General features: G+C 31.1%; 1 protein-coding gene across 1 annotated transcript in view; it reads right to left on the bottom strand.

Moving 5' to 3' along the window:
* LOC142326609 (uncharacterized) overlaps positions 1-18,048 on the bottom strand; it is a 215,841-nt gene that overhangs the window by 53,290 nt on the left and 144,503 nt on the right. The window contains exons 14-15 of the mRNA XM_075369199.1: positions 2,616-2,789; positions 1,274-1,462 (exon numbers count right to left, since the gene is read on the bottom strand). Of these exons, the coding sequence (XP_075225314.1) occupies positions 1,274-1,462; positions 2,616-2,789 (363 nt within the window). The remainder of the gene's footprint in view (positions 1-1,273; positions 1,463-2,615; positions 2,790-18,048) is intronic.

The following is an 18,048-nucleotide window of genomic DNA, read 5'->3' as shown; positions in this document are numbered from 1 at the left end:
GCTTTTGAAATGCGGTGCTATAGGAGAATGTTAAAAATCAGATGGGTGGATAAAGTGACAAAAGAAGAGGTATTGCGGCAAATAGATGAAGAAAGAAGCATTTGGAAAAATATAGTTAAAAGAAGAAACAGACTTATAGGCCACATACTAAGGCATCCTGGAATAGTCGCTTTAATATTGGAAGGACAGGTAGAAGGGAAAAATTGTGTAGGCAGGCCACGTTTGGAATATGTAAAACAAATTGTTAGGGATGTAGGATGTAGAGGGTATACTGAAATGAAACGACTAGCACTAGATAGGGAATCTTGGAGAGCTGCATCAAACCAGTCAAATGTCAAATGACTGAAGACAAAAAAAAAAGAAGACAAATAGTATATAAAACAGGTAGTTTAATAAGACCTGGTCTAGAAAATGTCTGCTGGCCTTGAACATACATAAAAAATATTGTTCGGAAACTCTATGAAATGGTTATCAAACAAACTCCTAAAAAACAATATCAAATAGATGATGCTAAGTTTATGGCTTTGTATGACATATAAGTAATGACAAGTTGATTTTCATATTTCTATATTTCTGGAGTAAGGTTAATCACTTTTCCATTAAAGTGATTGCTTGGGGTCTAGATCAGAATGCACCAACAGCATGTTGAAGAAGGTTTTTATCAAAGATTATATGAGCTATTCTAATATTTGAGATTGTATAAGCTAGCGTCAAAAGATAAAAATAAATATATCCATCAATTCCCAAAAATATTGCCAACATCATCTGGTGATGTGCACATGGTCCCTCTGACTAGCCCAGCAGTCCTTGTACTTCTAACAGACGACAAGTGTTTTTTTAAGATGAACATCCAGAAAAATTACTACCATGATCTTGTTGCAGAACAAGACCAACAGGTTGTCATACTATAGTGAACTGCTGGATGAAGTTAACGGCATAAATCAATTTTGATAAACTCATGTGTTATTAATGTATGTTTATGAATTTTTTTAATTATAATTTATAAACACAGTAACAAACTTAAGACTATTTGAATTTCAAATATCTCTAATGTAAATATAGTTCTGCCACTTTATTTCCCACTTGTCATTCAGTAACCCCCTCAGTCTTACAATGCTTCCAAAGGAACAATGTTCATCTTCATTTTGCACAATAATAATGTAAGTAGAAGTTAATGTGTAATTTTATTTAAAGATATTTTCCATATCTGAATGTAAAATATTATGATTAAAAAAGAAGAAAATTGAAAAAGTTTCAATACATATTTACAAACCTGACAAAGATTTTGATGTTCAGTAAGCATGTTATAATCATCAGGTATCGGTGTTGAAAGGAATGCCTGAACATGTACTAAGTATTCTTGCCATAATCTTAAAGCTTCTGCACCATCTTGACTCTTAACAAGTCTGGCTGATAATCTATGATACTGTTGGAATGTCTCTCTAAACACTTGCTGCCACAACTAAAACAAAAATAATAAAAACATTACTTGATTATCTGTAAGCTTTGTAGAAATAAAATAAGAAATATTAAGTTTTATGAAGTAAAATTAAAACTACTCAGTAAAAAAAACAATATGCTCAATAATGTATCAATTATAATAATATATTTGTCAGTAAAGAGTATGTAATAAGCATGAATCAAATTTTAAAATGATTTATTTACATTTATAATTATTACATGTGCCGCCATTGTTCATTTCCTTACTAATCTTGCTGAGGAGTATTTATCAACTATACTCTTTAAAAAAAAAAACCAGAACTGTTATAACCAAAATTCAAAAAAACATCCTTATCCAAGATTTCATTTACATCAAATTTCATATCTTTGTACGGGTTAAAAACTGAAAACTTATTTTTCAAGGTTTTTTAAGGTTTGCCAACCTTAAGAAGAGAAATTTTTCTGCGGTCTTTACTTTAGGGATATCCCTTGTATTATGGTTTTTTTCACGCATCGTCCTTTACTGAACAATCTAATAAACTTAAAATTTATTTATGCTTTGAGCCTCGAATCTTGTTCTTATAATTTTACCATTATTTACCTGATAATAAATTTGCTAAACCTAAAACTTCTCATATTAAAAAAAAGGATTTATGTATGGCAACCTAAAAGCATCTGATTGTTCAGTGTTCGAACATGATTGTTGATTTAAATTACCATAGAAAATCACAATCCCAAAAATCAAACTAGTCAACAGACATACGACTAGAAATATTATCATAAATGTAAAATGTAAATAACTTGCTCTACAAATGCTGTGGAAAATTTCTTAACCTCTAGATGTGCCACATTTTTATTACAACCGTGTGAGATATTACTGGTTCACTAGTATCTTAATTTCTGTGTGTTTAAAAAAAATATTGGTGAACTAGGACATTATTATTACATAAATTTTTAAAAATTCCAAATTTCAGGTCCGTTTAACCACTGACAACCTCATTCAAGTCTGTATCACTGATAAATCATACTTCTTACTATTTTAATAACTCTATTAAATTAGAACCTTCATTTTAGAACTTAACAAATAATATTGATATTATGCTTAAAATTAATATATCACAAAAAAGGTAATTTTATAAAACTATAAATAAAAATAAAACGTTTGATTAATATACCTGTAAAACATCAACGACAGTAGTGTCTTGTTTTGTTGGTGGAAGTGTTGATGATTTTTCTCTTAAAGACTGAATCTGTCCATCGGCTTTACCGAGTGCCAATAAATGACTTCTTAGAGCATCTAACTGTTCCGCAGCACCTTCTTCTGATGATAAATCTACTTTGACCAAAGTCTGCAAATGAAAAAAGTAATTATAGTACTTTAAAACTGTAATCGAAAGAGTTTTTGTAACAAATAGAAAACAATCATCAAATTCATTATAATACTGTCTTGTTTTCATAACATATTAAAAGAATGTAGAATAAAAAAATTAAATGCACACTGCAAATAAATAAGAAAACTTTATACAATTTTTTTTTTAGAATAGAACTGATAAAACATTATAGAATAATAAATGAATTTAATGCTAAATAAGAGCAGATTTAATGATTTATAATTCTAATATAACGGTTTATTAAAAATATTTGATATTTTTGTAAACTACACTTGGAAGGAAAAGTGGTTATAATTTCAGGAATTCCGTAATTCTTCTTTGGTGGTGCATTAATTTTTGGAGAAAAAGTAAATTTTTTATAGCATACATTTAATTTTAGCTGGTCAATATAAAATCATTGATAAATAATGCGGTATAGTCATCTGGCTAAGAATTACCTTATTCTGAAAATGACTGAGGGCAAAATGACTGCTTTTTTCCAAAGGTCTTGAGGCTTCCTTTTGGTTGGAAGTTGTTTCGTTTTGTACAGTGGCTTTCTCTCGCAGACCATCTTTTCTCACCCACCTCCCTACTAATTTTTATTGTCCACAATACTTCTTCCCCCGTTTCAGTTCTATAGGTTCTATAGATGAGGGTCTGCTGAAGTTTCCAGGACCTACAGAATCTCTGCACTTTTGGTAAGATTTGGCGGGGTGGGGGGGCCACCTAGACTTATATGGGCTCTGTTTCCTCGTACATCTCGATTCCCCCCCGAGGGGAGAAGATCCCACCTCGTAGCGTGTCCGGTCGCTACGCCACCCCCTCCGTTCCTAGCCAGTAGTGGCTTTAACGGAGGACATCTTCTCGCCCTCAAACTGATTGTGCCACACAGCTTTCAGTCTAGGCCCCGCTTAGATGCCACCGATGCAGATGCCCCGGGGGACATCTACATCGGTAAAAGTTCACCCCGAGATAGATTTATGTGTTTATGCCTTCAGAATGAAGACAACGGACACCTGCAGCTACCACGTCGCCCTCAAGAACTAAGCTAGGAAACCTAACCGCGGAAAGAAGACCCCGCGCCTAGATCCTACTATAAAGAGCCACTTTCTGAATGTCTCACTAACAACGCATTTAATGTCGCACTAACAACCTCTTTAATAAACTTCCTACTAAAGTTTGTACATCGAAATTTAGACCTAGTTCCCTTAAGAACCCCGCTGTTTCCTCGTACAGTCGGTTCCTGTAATGAAACGAACAATGATGTCGCCTAAATGACTGAATATAATCTGCATTTTAGTAGACTTGTATACCGATACGGCCGAGTAAAGAAGCAAATTGAAAACTGTCTAGTCTTAATTTTCCCTCGTACGCTCGGTACGTAAACCTTTGTTGTTCTTGAGAATAACTGTGCCACTGTCAAAAACGGGTGATTGTCCCTTGTCAGGTCATCTACAACCTTATTATTGTGCCACCTCGCAAACAAATATAATTTCTATAATTACTATTATTATATTACTCTTATTTGTAGGTTCTGTTTATTTCCTTTACGATTGCTTATTTTACAAACAAACGATTTATTTTTGGTAAATTATTTACGCTATGCAGAAAACTGTCGTAAAAACGGCTACTGTAAATCCAATACGGGTGATTATTTATTTAACTAAATATCTTACAACCGAGTGTCCTTGTAAAAAGACACCTTTTTCCATGTAATCACGCGAACTCCCAATACAAACGCGCGTGCCCGCGCGAACACACACTATAGAAAATAAATCGTCGGCTGGTAGCACTGTAAACGCAGTACGATAAATTAAATCACTGTAAATAGTTAAGTAATAACATTCGCCGCCCAACCACACACGATACGCAATGCAGTAAATCATGGCAATGTTTTATTAATTTTAAATCATAAGTTAAACATACTTTCTTATCTTTGAGTACACATTATACTTAAGTATGTGTAAGCAGGTATGATTTAATCCAAAGGGCACAACCTATGTAAAATACCGCCTAATAATAATTAATAGCTCCTCTTAAAGTGCAAAGAAGTCCCTTAAAAAAAACCGATCGGTTATCGATAATATAACAAAATTAAGAAAAAGTCTAACAGATTTAAGACATTTAAAAATTCATCGATTTCGGTTATATCATCACATCAAATAGCGCAAATTCTGTCTTTTGTTAAATCAAGAACGCTTTATTATTAAATAAAGATAAATAAACGACAGCTATACGAACATATAAAAACAATTCCGAGTAGCGGCATACGAAGAAACGGAAATTAAAATTATTGGTTGCAAATGGATCTTCCACATTTTGATACAAGTTTCATATCAAGAGCGTATATATATCACTATAATATCAGAAATTCGTTTGTCGGTGAACGAATCGTGAGCGCTAAGTCAACAAAACTTATTGACACATTGCTGCATAAAATGAACCAGATACCCGTAAAACAAAATCAAAGAAAACCAAAACAAAAAAAAATGCAACATACTAATATACTTAAGCTATTAAGTGAAACTCAGTTCGGTTTCAGATAGAATGGTTTAAGGTCATTCCGGCTCTCCGATTAACATTAGAAGGCAGGCTTAAAACTAATAAAGCCATGTAATCTGGGAAAAGTATACGATTATGTACAAAGGAATAAATTGTTCAGAATTTTCAGTCTTAAATGTAACGTGAAAAGACTTATTAATTATCTGTAAAAAAAAAAAACAGGTAGCAAATCAACAGACAGAAAAAACCAATCTTAAAAACTTGAACATTACAAAACTTATCAAACACATAAAAATGCAGAATATACTAAACGAACAGATATTATTAAAATCCAACACATTTTTAAATCAAAGAAATCGCCTGAAATTACCGTATTTACTCGTGTAATTTAAGAACCGTTTTGACCAATGTTTTTTTTTATCTAAAAGTAGGTGCGTGATTTATGGGAGAAACTATTTTACATAGGTTTTTAATGATAGTATAATCAGTGAGAAAATGAATGATATTTGACTTGAGTATTTTATTTTTGAATATTTAAAAAAAATATTTTTAAAAATCTGAGGTGCGTGTATAACGCGTGTTATACGATACTTGTAAGAACAACTAGAAATATTATGACGTGTTTTAAACATTTTTAAATATTTCATAAATTTGATGGTTTTTTTCACTTAAAAATAATTGAATTTTTCTTTTAAATAATTATACAGGTTAACTTAATTCATAAATATTGTAAAAATATACAAGTATTTCATTTACAATTAAATTTTTATTACAAAATGTGATACTAAAAAAGAAATATTTATGATTAAATATACCAGTGGATTAATTAGCAAAAAAGTATTCTACTTAAAAATTCCACCACTTAATCAATTTGTCGAGATGATAAAAAAAAGTCTGTTTTATTTTATCTACCTGATTATTTAAGTAATTTTTAAAACATCATAAGAGACATTCGATGTTTTTTTTTCATGCTAATACGTAATAATATAATTAAACAAGTTTTCAAAAGTATTTAAACAGTTATAAAAATTACAGTTTTTATTCATATCACATTTTAAAGAACGCAAAAATTGATCGGAATATTAATAAATAATTAGCATAAATAAAACGGTTTAAACAAAGCTGAAAAATAACAACATATGTCGTATGTGTATTACTAAAAGACTTGTAAAACGTTTTAAAACTGTTTACTTACCGGCAGTATTTAAATGAAACGACCCGTAATATACGAATCAAATATGAAAATGAACCTTTGACATTTAAAATGTAATTACACAATTAAAATAAAATAATAAATTAATAAAAAAAAAACACGATAACGATTATACTCACACGATCGACTGGTGTTGTTAATTGCAAATAAATCTTACTTTCTTTTACGCGACTGCGACAAAAAATTATTTAACCGACAAACGCGAATAAAACGATGAAAGATTTTGTTCCGCGAAATATTTCTTCAACAGCAATTTTTTTTTTTCTTTTAAAGCAAATTGTGACAGACATTTCTTAAGGAAGTAATTCCACTTTTGAGGTGGCGTTCGTGTTATAATGTTATAAAGCAGTATATTTACAAGGTGTAAGGGTAGTAGGGATTAGGTATCGGTAAGGGGCAAGCGTTTGAAAAGTTTTAATTTGAAAAGTAATGCCGTTAAGAACAGCCTTGACCTCGCTTATAACACTCCATAGCACTCGTCGGTATCATGTTGTTTCGCGCTCGCTTCGGTCTTTAGTTACACAGTGCTCTGCCGTTATTGTGGCCGCCGACTACCCCCAAACTCAAACCCGTACTCGAGATACCTTACCCCCCTTCCGTAAAAACAAATTGTATACAAACTATTACGTATGTCTTTTCAAGGCCGATATGTTTTGATAGCTAAAATTACGCCCGAGGTAAACACACTCTCGTGTTCATTTTTCTCCGCGATAGGCACGACCGTTATTTTGTAAAATTTTAGAAATGGATTTCCTAAAATAAATTTCTGATTTTTTTTTTTTTTTTGAGGGCGAAAAACGCTTGTGCGTTATCATCGCCCGGATCCTTTTTTTATATAGAAAATTAAATGTTTTAAAACTATTCCAAATGATGAGTGATGAATAAAACTTACAACTAATATCGAAGGTAAAAACTAATATAAGATCAAAGTAAATAGAATTTGACAAAGTCCAAGATGGGTGTAAAGGGCCCATTCTTGGATAACAAAAGACTAAAAAAAAACTAAAAACCATAAAAGATCTAATATAAAACTTAAAACTAAAACAACAAAATGAAATAAAACTCAGAACTAACACAAATTATATAATTAAAACTAGGTTAAAAATAAAAATTAAAAAGTTGAAATAAAACATAAAACTAACATTACTAAAATCATACAACTAATATCACAGACAGTCTTTAAAATATTAAAAATAAATAAATAAAATAAATAAAAATAACTATATAAAATTTAACAAATTCCGATAAGGAGTGTAAAAGGCTCCTAATCGGATAAAAAAATAAAATAAAATAAAAAATAAAAAACTCAGAAAAAGAAACTTATTTAAAAACTCTTCTAGCATTAAAAAATATACGCAACGATATTAAATTTTTTGCATTAACCCAGCACTTCGAAGAAATAAAAACAACCGGGTTAAAATTTCATCATCATTGCACAAGACACCACGAATGTTTCTGGGTAGATTAAATTTACGACGCAACGCCGCATAACATATGCAATCCACGAGTATATGGTGCACAGTCATGGGGCAGTTGCATCGTGCGCATAGGGGTGCTTGTCCTCTTATCATCAGGTAATCGTGTGTGATCCTCGTGTGTCCTATCCGCAATCGACAAAGGACTACTTCCTCACGCCGAGTTTTTCTGTATGAGGTGTCCCATGGTAACACAGAATCTTTAATCTGTCTGAGTTTATTATCAACGGTAGCCGTCCAGTCACCTTGCCACCTTGCTCTTAGTGATTGTTTTACACAATTAATAAAATCAGAGGTAGCAATTCGGTTGGTGAAAAGAGGCTGATTACATGCTTCTTTGGCAGCAGAATCTGCATGTTCATTACCTGGAATCCCTACGTGGCTAGGGACCCAGCAAAAACTTAATTCTGTGTTGCGATTATTCAACTCGATTTTTGTAAAAAATTATATTTATTATTAGTTGGAGTACAACAATTTTTACACCTTTACAGAATATTTTCAAAGTTATTAAAAAATACTTATGAAAATTATTTTTTGAAATGCTAAGTCTCAAAAAGAAATTAGTTTCCTTTTTAATGTATCAATGTATTTATTTACGCACGAATCTTTTTATGTTTATATATTTTTTACTTTTTTTAACGTATTTTTTTCTTTTTAATCTACATAATAATACTGTCTGTATAGCTGTACAGTATTATTAAATAAGAATCAAACTTTTAATTTCGGGGTTTTTGCAAATCTCTAACCAAAAAACCCAACTTTAATGTTAAAATTTTCCGGAAGGATACAAATACAAACAGTATGTATGCTGCCCTATTTTTTGCTTGTTATATCTCTAGTTTGGATGGACCGATTTAAATAAAATTTGGCATATGATTTCTATACACTCGACATCGATTCTGTTTAATTTTTGGCTTCAATAGGCGAACAGGAAAATGAAACGCAGACATTTTTTTTTTTTTGTCTTCAGTCATTTGACTGGTTTGATGCAGCTCTCCAAGATTCCTTATCTAGTGCTAGTCGTTTCATTTCAGTATACCCTCTACATCCTACATCCCCAACAATTTGTTTTGCATACTCCAAACGTGGCCTGCCTACACAATTTTTCCCTTCTACCTGTCCTTCCAATATTAAAGCGATTATTCCAGGATGCCTTAGTATGTGGCCAATAAGTCTGTCTTTTCTTTTAACTATATTTTTCCAAATGCTTCTTTCTTCATCTATTTGCCGCAATACATCTTCATTTGTCACTTTATCCACACGTCTGATTTTTAACATTCTCCTATAGCACCGCATTTCAAAAGCTTCTAATCTTTTCTTCTCAGATACTCCGATCGTCCAAGTTTCACTTCCATATAAAGCGACACTCCAAACATACACTTTCAAAAATCTTTTCCTGACATTTAAATTAATTTTTGATGTAAACAAATTATATTTCTTACTGAAGGCTCGTTTAGCTTGTGCTACTCGGCATTTTATATCGCTCCTGCTTCGTCCATCTTTAGTAATTTTACTTCCCAAATAACAAAATTCTTCTACCTCCATAATCTTTTCTCCTCCTATTTTCACATTCAGCGGTCCATCTTTGTTATTTCTACTACATTTCATTACTTTTGTTTTGTTCTTGTTTATTTTCACGCGATAGTTCTTGCGTAGGACTTCATCTATGCCGTTCATTGTTTCTTCTAAATCCTTTTTACTCTCGGCTAGAATTACTATATCATCAGCAAATCGTAGCATCTTTATCTTTTCACCTTGTACTGTTACTCCGATTCTAAATTGTTCTTCAACATCATTAACTGCTAGTTCCATGTAAAGATTAAAAAGTAACGGCGATAGGGAACATCCTTGTCGGACTCCCTTTCTTATTACGGCCTCTTTCTTATGTTCTTCAATTGTTACTGTTGCTGTTTGGTTCCTGTACATGTTAGCAGTTGTTCTTCTATCTCTGTATTTGAACCCTAATTTTTTTAAAATGCTGAACATTTTATTCCAGTCTACGTTATCGAAAGCCTTTTCTAGGTCTATAAACGCCAAGTATGTTGGTTTGTTTTTCTTTAATCTTCCTTCTACTATTAATCTGAGGCCTAAAATTGCTTCCCTTGTCCCTATACTTTTCCTGAAACCAAATTGGTCTTCTCCTAACACTTCTTTTACTCTCCTCTCAATTCTTCTGTATAAAATTCTAGTTAAGATTTTTGATGCATGACTAGTTAAACTAATTGTTCTGTATTCTTCACATTTATCTGCCCCTGCTTTCTTTGGTATCATAACTATAACACTTTTTTTGAAGTCTGATGGAAATTCCCCATTTTCATAAATATTACACACCAGTTTGTATAATCTATCAATCGCTTCCTCACCTGCACCGCGCAGTAATTCTACAGATATTCCGTCTATTCCAGGAGCCTTTCTGCCATTTAAATCTTTTAATGCTCTCTTAAATTCAGATCTCAGTATTGTTTCTCCCATTTCATCCTCCTCAACTTCCTCTTCTTCCTCTATAACACCATTTTCTAATTCATTTCCTCCGTATAACTCTTCAATATATTCCACCCATCTATCGACTTTACCTTTCGTATTATATATTGGTGTACCATCTTTGTTTAACACATTATTAGATTTTAATTTATGTACCCCAAAATTTAACTTAACTTTCCTGTATACGCAGACATTACGGGTTCCGTATTTTCAAAATTTTATTGAAAAGGTATGTGCATTTTTTCACATAATTTAATACCTCTTAGGAATGTAAAATATTTTCTGAAATTGTTTGTTCTATTTGAACTCCAATATAGTCGTAGGGTGGGGGGGGGAGGCAAAAACACTTTTTTCTTTTTTGTGTAACTCAAGATTCATATTTTTTAATTATATGATTTCATTATCTTAGTACATAGCTTTGAAGGAAACCTCTGGGTAGCCAGAGTGACTTTTTTATTTATAAGACACTGGTGCGGATCTAAGAAAAAATAACAAAATTTTTGACTCTACGGTTGTAGATTTTTAAATTTAGTTAAATTTTGTTATTCAGCTAATATTATTAAAGTAAAGTAAGTTTCTAAGTTGAATATATTTTAATGTTTTAAAAATAAACTTAAGTACAATGATATATATATCCACATATTATAAATTACGAGAATATAATAATGAAGGTGTATAAAAAGGAGCTTCCAAACTAATAAAATGGATGCAAAATGTTATAAATACAGTTTTACAGCTACATCGTTTTAATTATAATAATAGTGAAAATATTTTCAGATTTTAGTGTTACAGAGTGTGATGTTTTATACTTACTATAATCTTTTAAAAATATCCAGAAAAATTTAAAAATATATTTTGACAAGATCAGGATAAAGAACAGGATTTTTTTTGTAGGAAAGATTACATAACTATTTCTAAATTAGGCGTTGTATAAAAGGAAAAAGTAGTTAAATTTATTAAAAAAAACGAGGATAGATTTTTAAACTTAACATTTTTTTCAAACTGCCAAAAATAGGTTTCGTAAGTACCTTTGCGATCAAATGAATCCGTAATAAATTTTTTTCAGGATAACTTAAGACAAAGAATTTTAAACAAAAAAATTTGATTTGGATACCGTATGACTTTCTTGTATACCAATTAAATTACATACGCACAGTTTTTGCTGCACTTCATTTAAAGTAATTTTATTTGAAAGTGAGATACGATCCTCCAATTCTTTAATAAAGTGGACAGTTACACAATTGTATTGTGGTGGACACCACATTGTACCACATTTTATTGCTGTGTCCGTAACAGCATTTTATATTAGTTTATATGTTAATTTTGTTTCACATCGCTCAAGTACTTATGAGGTGTAGATGAGAACGCGTCAGATCCGTAACCATGGACACATCGACTCGAATCCGACTTCATATACATATATCTTTTTATAATTTAAATTATTAACTTCTGTAAAAATTTTTGAATTAAAATTTAAAGAACATAAAATATTATTTCACTAATAACTTATGAGTTTTTTCATATATAATTTTTTTTATTGTTGTTATTGTGTTATTATTTATTGAAAAGCCTTTTTTACAATCAGAGGTTAATAATCATTAATAAATCAATATATTTAAATTAAAAAAAAAGTTTAAAAAAAATATATGTATATGAAGTCGAATTGGAACACATCGGTTTGCATCCGACAAAACAAGAGATGAAGTCAGATTCGAACCAATGTACCTTCTCCTTGTAAGATCCGAATATTTCATTAATTAAAATTTCATTTGGCTATAACTCTGGAACCGATGAAAATAATTACCGCTTACGATATATCGTTGAAAAGCTCTCAATGAGGGCTTACTACTGCAGTTAAGAAAAAGTAAAAAATCCAAATTTTGGACGCTTTTGGTTCAGACGATTGCAATCAAAAGGGGAGGTACACAACTAGATGTTACAACAGTCCTAAATCCAAAATTTCAATACCTACGGCTATTCGTTTTTGAGTTATACGAGATACATACGTACAGACGTGACGTGACGTTTCGTCACGCCGAAACTAGTGAAAATGGATTCAGGAATGGTTAAAATGGATATTTCCGTTAAAATCTGAAAACCGAAATTCTTCGCGATTACTACTTCCTTTACTTCGTACAAGGAAGTAAAAAGATACATTGTCTCCGCAGACAATAAGAAGATACTTTTCTTTTCTCTTTTCATCGTCGGTAAGTAAAGATGTAACCTTAATTTCAATTTTATTTTCAAAATATTCTCATATGGAAATTCTAAATATACCTAAAATCAAATTTATGAGACAGTTTTCATGACGGATTTTATTTCCGAGGCTGCACGTTTACAATTATACGGTATTTCATGCCGAGTAAAATTTAAATAAATTACACAACGATTTGTAATTAAAACATTCATTACGCACTCGGTACTACGTATACATTGGTAGTAGTAAACAAAAGTGAAAAAAATTAAAGTGAAAATTAAAGTGAAATTAAAAGTGAAAAAATCTTGCGGTAAAAATAATAACAGAAGTTTTCGTAATTAAACAAAATAAATCTATCATAATTCTTTACATAATACGTAAAGAAATAAATATTTTAAAGGAAATAAAACAGGATGTAAAATGTACATTCGGTGTAATAAAAAAAAAAAACCTCAAGCAAACTTGATACTATAAAATATATCTTTCTGTTTGTACGGTTTTCACAGGAAAATAAGCAGGAAGATTGTAATCGACTGATAAAAAAGGCTGCAGGCCCGATGCTAATACCCAAATGAATTTAAACACGGTTAGAAAAAATCGGATAATAAGAAATATTTACACACAAAATTTTGCCAGGAACTTAAACTAATTAATACGCAAGTAAAGAAATATTTTTTAAAACTATAATGTTAAATGATTTCGTACAAGGTCACCGTATCTTTAAAAAATAAATCGTTAAAGAAATTACAAGTTTAATCTAAATACTGTAAGGTATCTTCTCTTACTACTAAAAATTGACTTTTTTCCGTCGCCAAATAAAAGTTTATTACGTTTTATGAGATATCAGTTTAGTGAAGAATCAAATATCATAACGAACACGGCTATTCTTTGTTTCGAATACAACTTAACGAGTTCTTTGTGTTTATTTGTACTTATTTGTACTAGTTATATGTGTACTTTATTTATCCAGCGAATAAATTCCATCTTAGCTCCTGTATTAATTACAACTAATTTAATTCTTCTTTTTAAATACCTTAGTTTACGTTGTCCCGTGTGAAAAATAAAGCAATACGATTCTCAGTACAGCTTGAAAGATTTTTTTTCTGAATAACTAATTACAGTATATAATTCGTTCTAAGTTGGATGTAATACCACCTTTTTTTTCTTCCCGTTTAGCCTCCGGGAATCACCGTCAGGTATTACTTCAGAGAATGAATGAGGATGATATTTCTGAGTGTAAGTGAAGTGTAGTCTTATAGAGTCTCAGTTAGACCGTTCCTGAGATGTGTGGTTAATTAAAACCCAACCGCCAAAGAACACCGGTATCCACGATCTACTATTCAAATCCGTATAAAAGTAACTGCCTTAACTAGGATTTGAAAGTTGGAACTTCGAAATCAGCTTATTTACGAAGACGCGTTCACCACTAGACCAACCCAGGAGACAGGTGTTTACACCTAGCTGCATCATAATGCAATCAAAACATTCCATGTCAAAAAAAGAAATGTGATAAAAATCATATTTTTAGAAGCGGTATTTTATCTAGTTTTGTCTTGCCACGTAAGACACGGTCAACGCTAAACAGAATACGAACTCAACATGGTAGCTGCGCCTATTTCCTGTATAAATGGGGTAAAACACCGACGCCTCTTTGTGAGTGTGGTGAAAATCAAACTGTTAAACACATCAAAGAAGTTTGCCGAAGACAGCTTATGAAGGGAATCCTGAAGATTCCCTGATTGCGAATCCAGAATCAGTAGCTTATATTAATTTGTTAAATGTTTGTTTGTAATTATTGACTGTAATTGGTGTTGTGTTTTGGTGCCATACGCTAAATAAACAAATAAATGAGCTTTAAAAAAAATAATCGATAGCATTTGTCAAATAGTGCTTCTGATGATTACGTTTTGAAAAGCTAAAATCTACCAGAGTAGAATTTTGAAGAAGCCCAACCTTTTCACGATATAGAACCCCCTCCCCCTAAATATCACACCGATTCAATAAAATATATGATCTAAAAATATATATAATAGAATCACTCGAAGTATTGCACTTGTTACCACACCAGAATTAGTGATTGATTTAATTGTATTGAGATACACAGTATAGTATCTCATGAAGAAATATAATAATTTCAGGACAGATGAAAATGAAGAGAAAAGTTAATATAAAAATAGGTCTGGAAGCGCTGTGTTTTCAAGTAATCTACCGAAAAATCCGTTCTTATTTGATTTTACTTTAAATAAAAGTCGAATTTAAAAAAAAAATATTTCTTTTACTCGATAATGTTTAAATTAATTTCTTCAGAATTAATACTTTAAAATTTTACTATAAAATTATATTTCTTTAATTGGCAACTTAACCAAGTAAATTTACGGAAAATATAGAAAAATGCGTTTTCAAGTGAAACTTATTGGCTTTACTCAGAAACTACTACTTCAGAACAGTTGTGACCCGTTACAAAACAAAGTCAAAAACATACAGAAACCATCAATTATGCCCCAAAATTTGAGTTTCAAGAATTTCAATAGTCTACAATAGAATCCTGGGCGATAGTTTTCGCTAGCGTGGCTTACCTAAGTTTAATTAAAAGTTTTGGATATGTTTACCGAAGAATATCTCCGGAAATTATTTTCATTTGTTAGCGCGAAAATAAAATAGCCGTGTAGAACACGGGTATTTTGTACCTACAGGAATTAAAATTTCAACAAAATACAAAACACCAGCAGTTTTTTAATTGAAGGCAAAAATTAACATTTTACATAATAAATAAGTTTGTTATATACTATGAAATGTAGTAGAAATAACAAAGATGGACCACTGAATGTGAAAATAGGAGGAGAAAAGATTATGGAGGTAGAAGAATTTTGTTATTTGGGAAGTAGAATTACTAACGAGCCTTCAGTAAGAAATATAATTTGTTTACATCAAAAATTAATTTAAATGTCAGGAAAAGATTTTTGAAAGTGTATGTTTGGAGTGTCGCTTTATATGGAAGTGAAACTTGGACGATCGGAATATCTGAGAAGAAAAGATTAGAAGCTTTTGAAATGTGGTGCTATAGGAGAATGTTAAAAATCAGATGGTTGGATAAAGTGACAAATGAAGAGGTATTGCGGCAAATAGATGAAGAAAGAAGCGTTTGGAAAAATATAGTTAAAAGAAGAGACAGACTTATAGGCCACATACTAAGGCATCCTGGAATAGTCGCTTTAATATTGGAAGGACATGTAGAAGGGAAAAATTGTGTAGGCAGGCCACGTTTGGAGTATGTAAAACAAATTGTTGGGGATGTAGGATGTAGAGGGTATACTGAAATGAAACGACTAGCACTAGATAGGGAATCTTGGAGAGCTGCGTCAAACCAGTCAAATGACTGAAGACAAAAAAAAAATATATACTATGTGGACAGAAAAGTAATAAAAAAAAAATTAACACGACTTTTATATTAAGATGGTGTAAATTTATTAGAAATCGTCGATATCTTTCAATTTATTATTATTATTATTACACAATTTAGAACTTCAATAAATCAACATTTTAGTATATTCAGAAATAAAACATTTATGAAACTACTGAAAATTACAATAATAAAAAACAATTTCATCCCATATATGATAACATATCGTAATTAATTTAAGGTCCGACATAATACAATTAAAAACTCGGATTGTGAATGCGCAGTATAAAAGAGCAATGAGAAATAACGGGGCTAAAGTTGACTTCGTGTCAAATAATTTTGATCAACCATGTAATATTTCATTCAGTATGTCAAATAATATATTCATCTAAACATTTCCTATTTCTCTCATCTCAGGGATAATTTCGTCTTTGTCTACTAGAGAATATTATATTGTAGGCGAGCAAAAGAGTAATAGTTTCATTCATTTATACAAACATCACAATGAATCATCGTTTATTAGCCTAGTTAAAATGTTTCATTTATTTTTTTTTTACAACTTATTTAAGCAGAAAAAATACGATTGGTATATTTTTATATATTTTAACGACTTAGACAGATTTTTTTTAGACGCGAACCAGAAAAGTATATTATTTTGGATTTTTATAAATATTAAATATTTCCAGAAAGGATATTTTATTTTGTGAGAGAATAAGAAACAGATTAGGCGAATACATAGAAAAAAAATCGGGAAGCTTATATTTTATTTTTACGAGTGAACTACTGAAGAAGTTATAATTAGAAAAACATAAGCGACAAGCGCTTGTTTATAGCAAGAACATGACACAAGAAAAATTTGAAGCGAATAATGACAGGAAATCAAGATATAACCTTACACTTAAGAAAAACAATTAAATCTTAAACTTAAAATATTATCAACGAAACACACTAAAACCAAAATAATCACAAACAACAAGGAAAAGTAAAGAAAAATAGAGAAAACGCCAAAATGTCTCAAGAAGTGAAAAAGAAAAAAACCACACGGAACGGGTTAAGAAGGTTTTTCACGTTAACGAAAAAATCTTTAAAATATTCATCGTTCGAAAACAGATTTTTCGTTTGTTTTCAAACAAACATGTTACGGCACAAGACATAAAAAAAATCCCTTTCGGATTTCATCGGTCCTAAGTAGAGGATAAAAAATATTTCCACCTTAAAGTTAAAAGAAAACTTCAAATTTACTCAATACGTCAACGGTTGCATGTGAAAAAAGTTTCACATGTTTAGCATACGACCGGCAACATTTTGCCATCCCTTGCCGTAATGGTAAACACCGAAACCAATTTTTTTTTTTTTTTTTTTTTTTTGTCTTCAGTCATTTGACTGGTTTGATGCAGCTCTCCAAGATTCCCTATCTAGTGCTAGTCGTTTCATTTCAGTATACCCTCTACATCCTACATCCCCAACAATTTGTTTTACATACTCCAAACGTGGCCTGTCTACACAATTTTTCCCTTCTACCTGTCCTTCCAATATTAAAGCGACTATTCCAGGATGCCTTAGTATGTGGCCTATAAGTCTGTCTCTTCTTTTAACTATATTTTTCCAAATGCTACTTTCTTCATCTATTTGCCGCAATACCTCTTCATTTGTCACTTTATCCACCTATCTGATTTTTAACATTCTCCTATAGCACCACATTTCAAAAGCTTCTAATCTTTTCTTCTCAGATACTCCGATTGTCCAAGTTTCACTTCTATATAAAGCGACACTCCAAAATCTTTTCAAGACACTTTCAAAAATCTTTTCCTGACATTTAAATTCATTTTTGATGTAAACAAATTATATTTCTTACTGAAGGCTCGTTTAGCTTGTGCTATTCGGCATTTTATATCGCTCCTGCTTCGTCCATCTTTAGTAATTTTACTTCCCAAATAACAAAATTCTTCTACCTCCATAATCTTTTCTCC

The sequence above is a fragment of the Lycorma delicatula genome, chromosome 6 (genome assembly GCF_047948215.1).
Source record: "Lycorma delicatula isolate Av1 chromosome 6, ASM4794821v1, whole genome shotgun sequence".
Lineage (NCBI taxonomy): Eukaryota > Metazoa > Arthropoda > Insecta > Hemiptera > Fulgoridae > Lycorma > Lycorma delicatula.
Note: the sequence above shows the minus strand (reverse complement) of the source record. Positions and strands in the feature narration are given on the sequence as shown.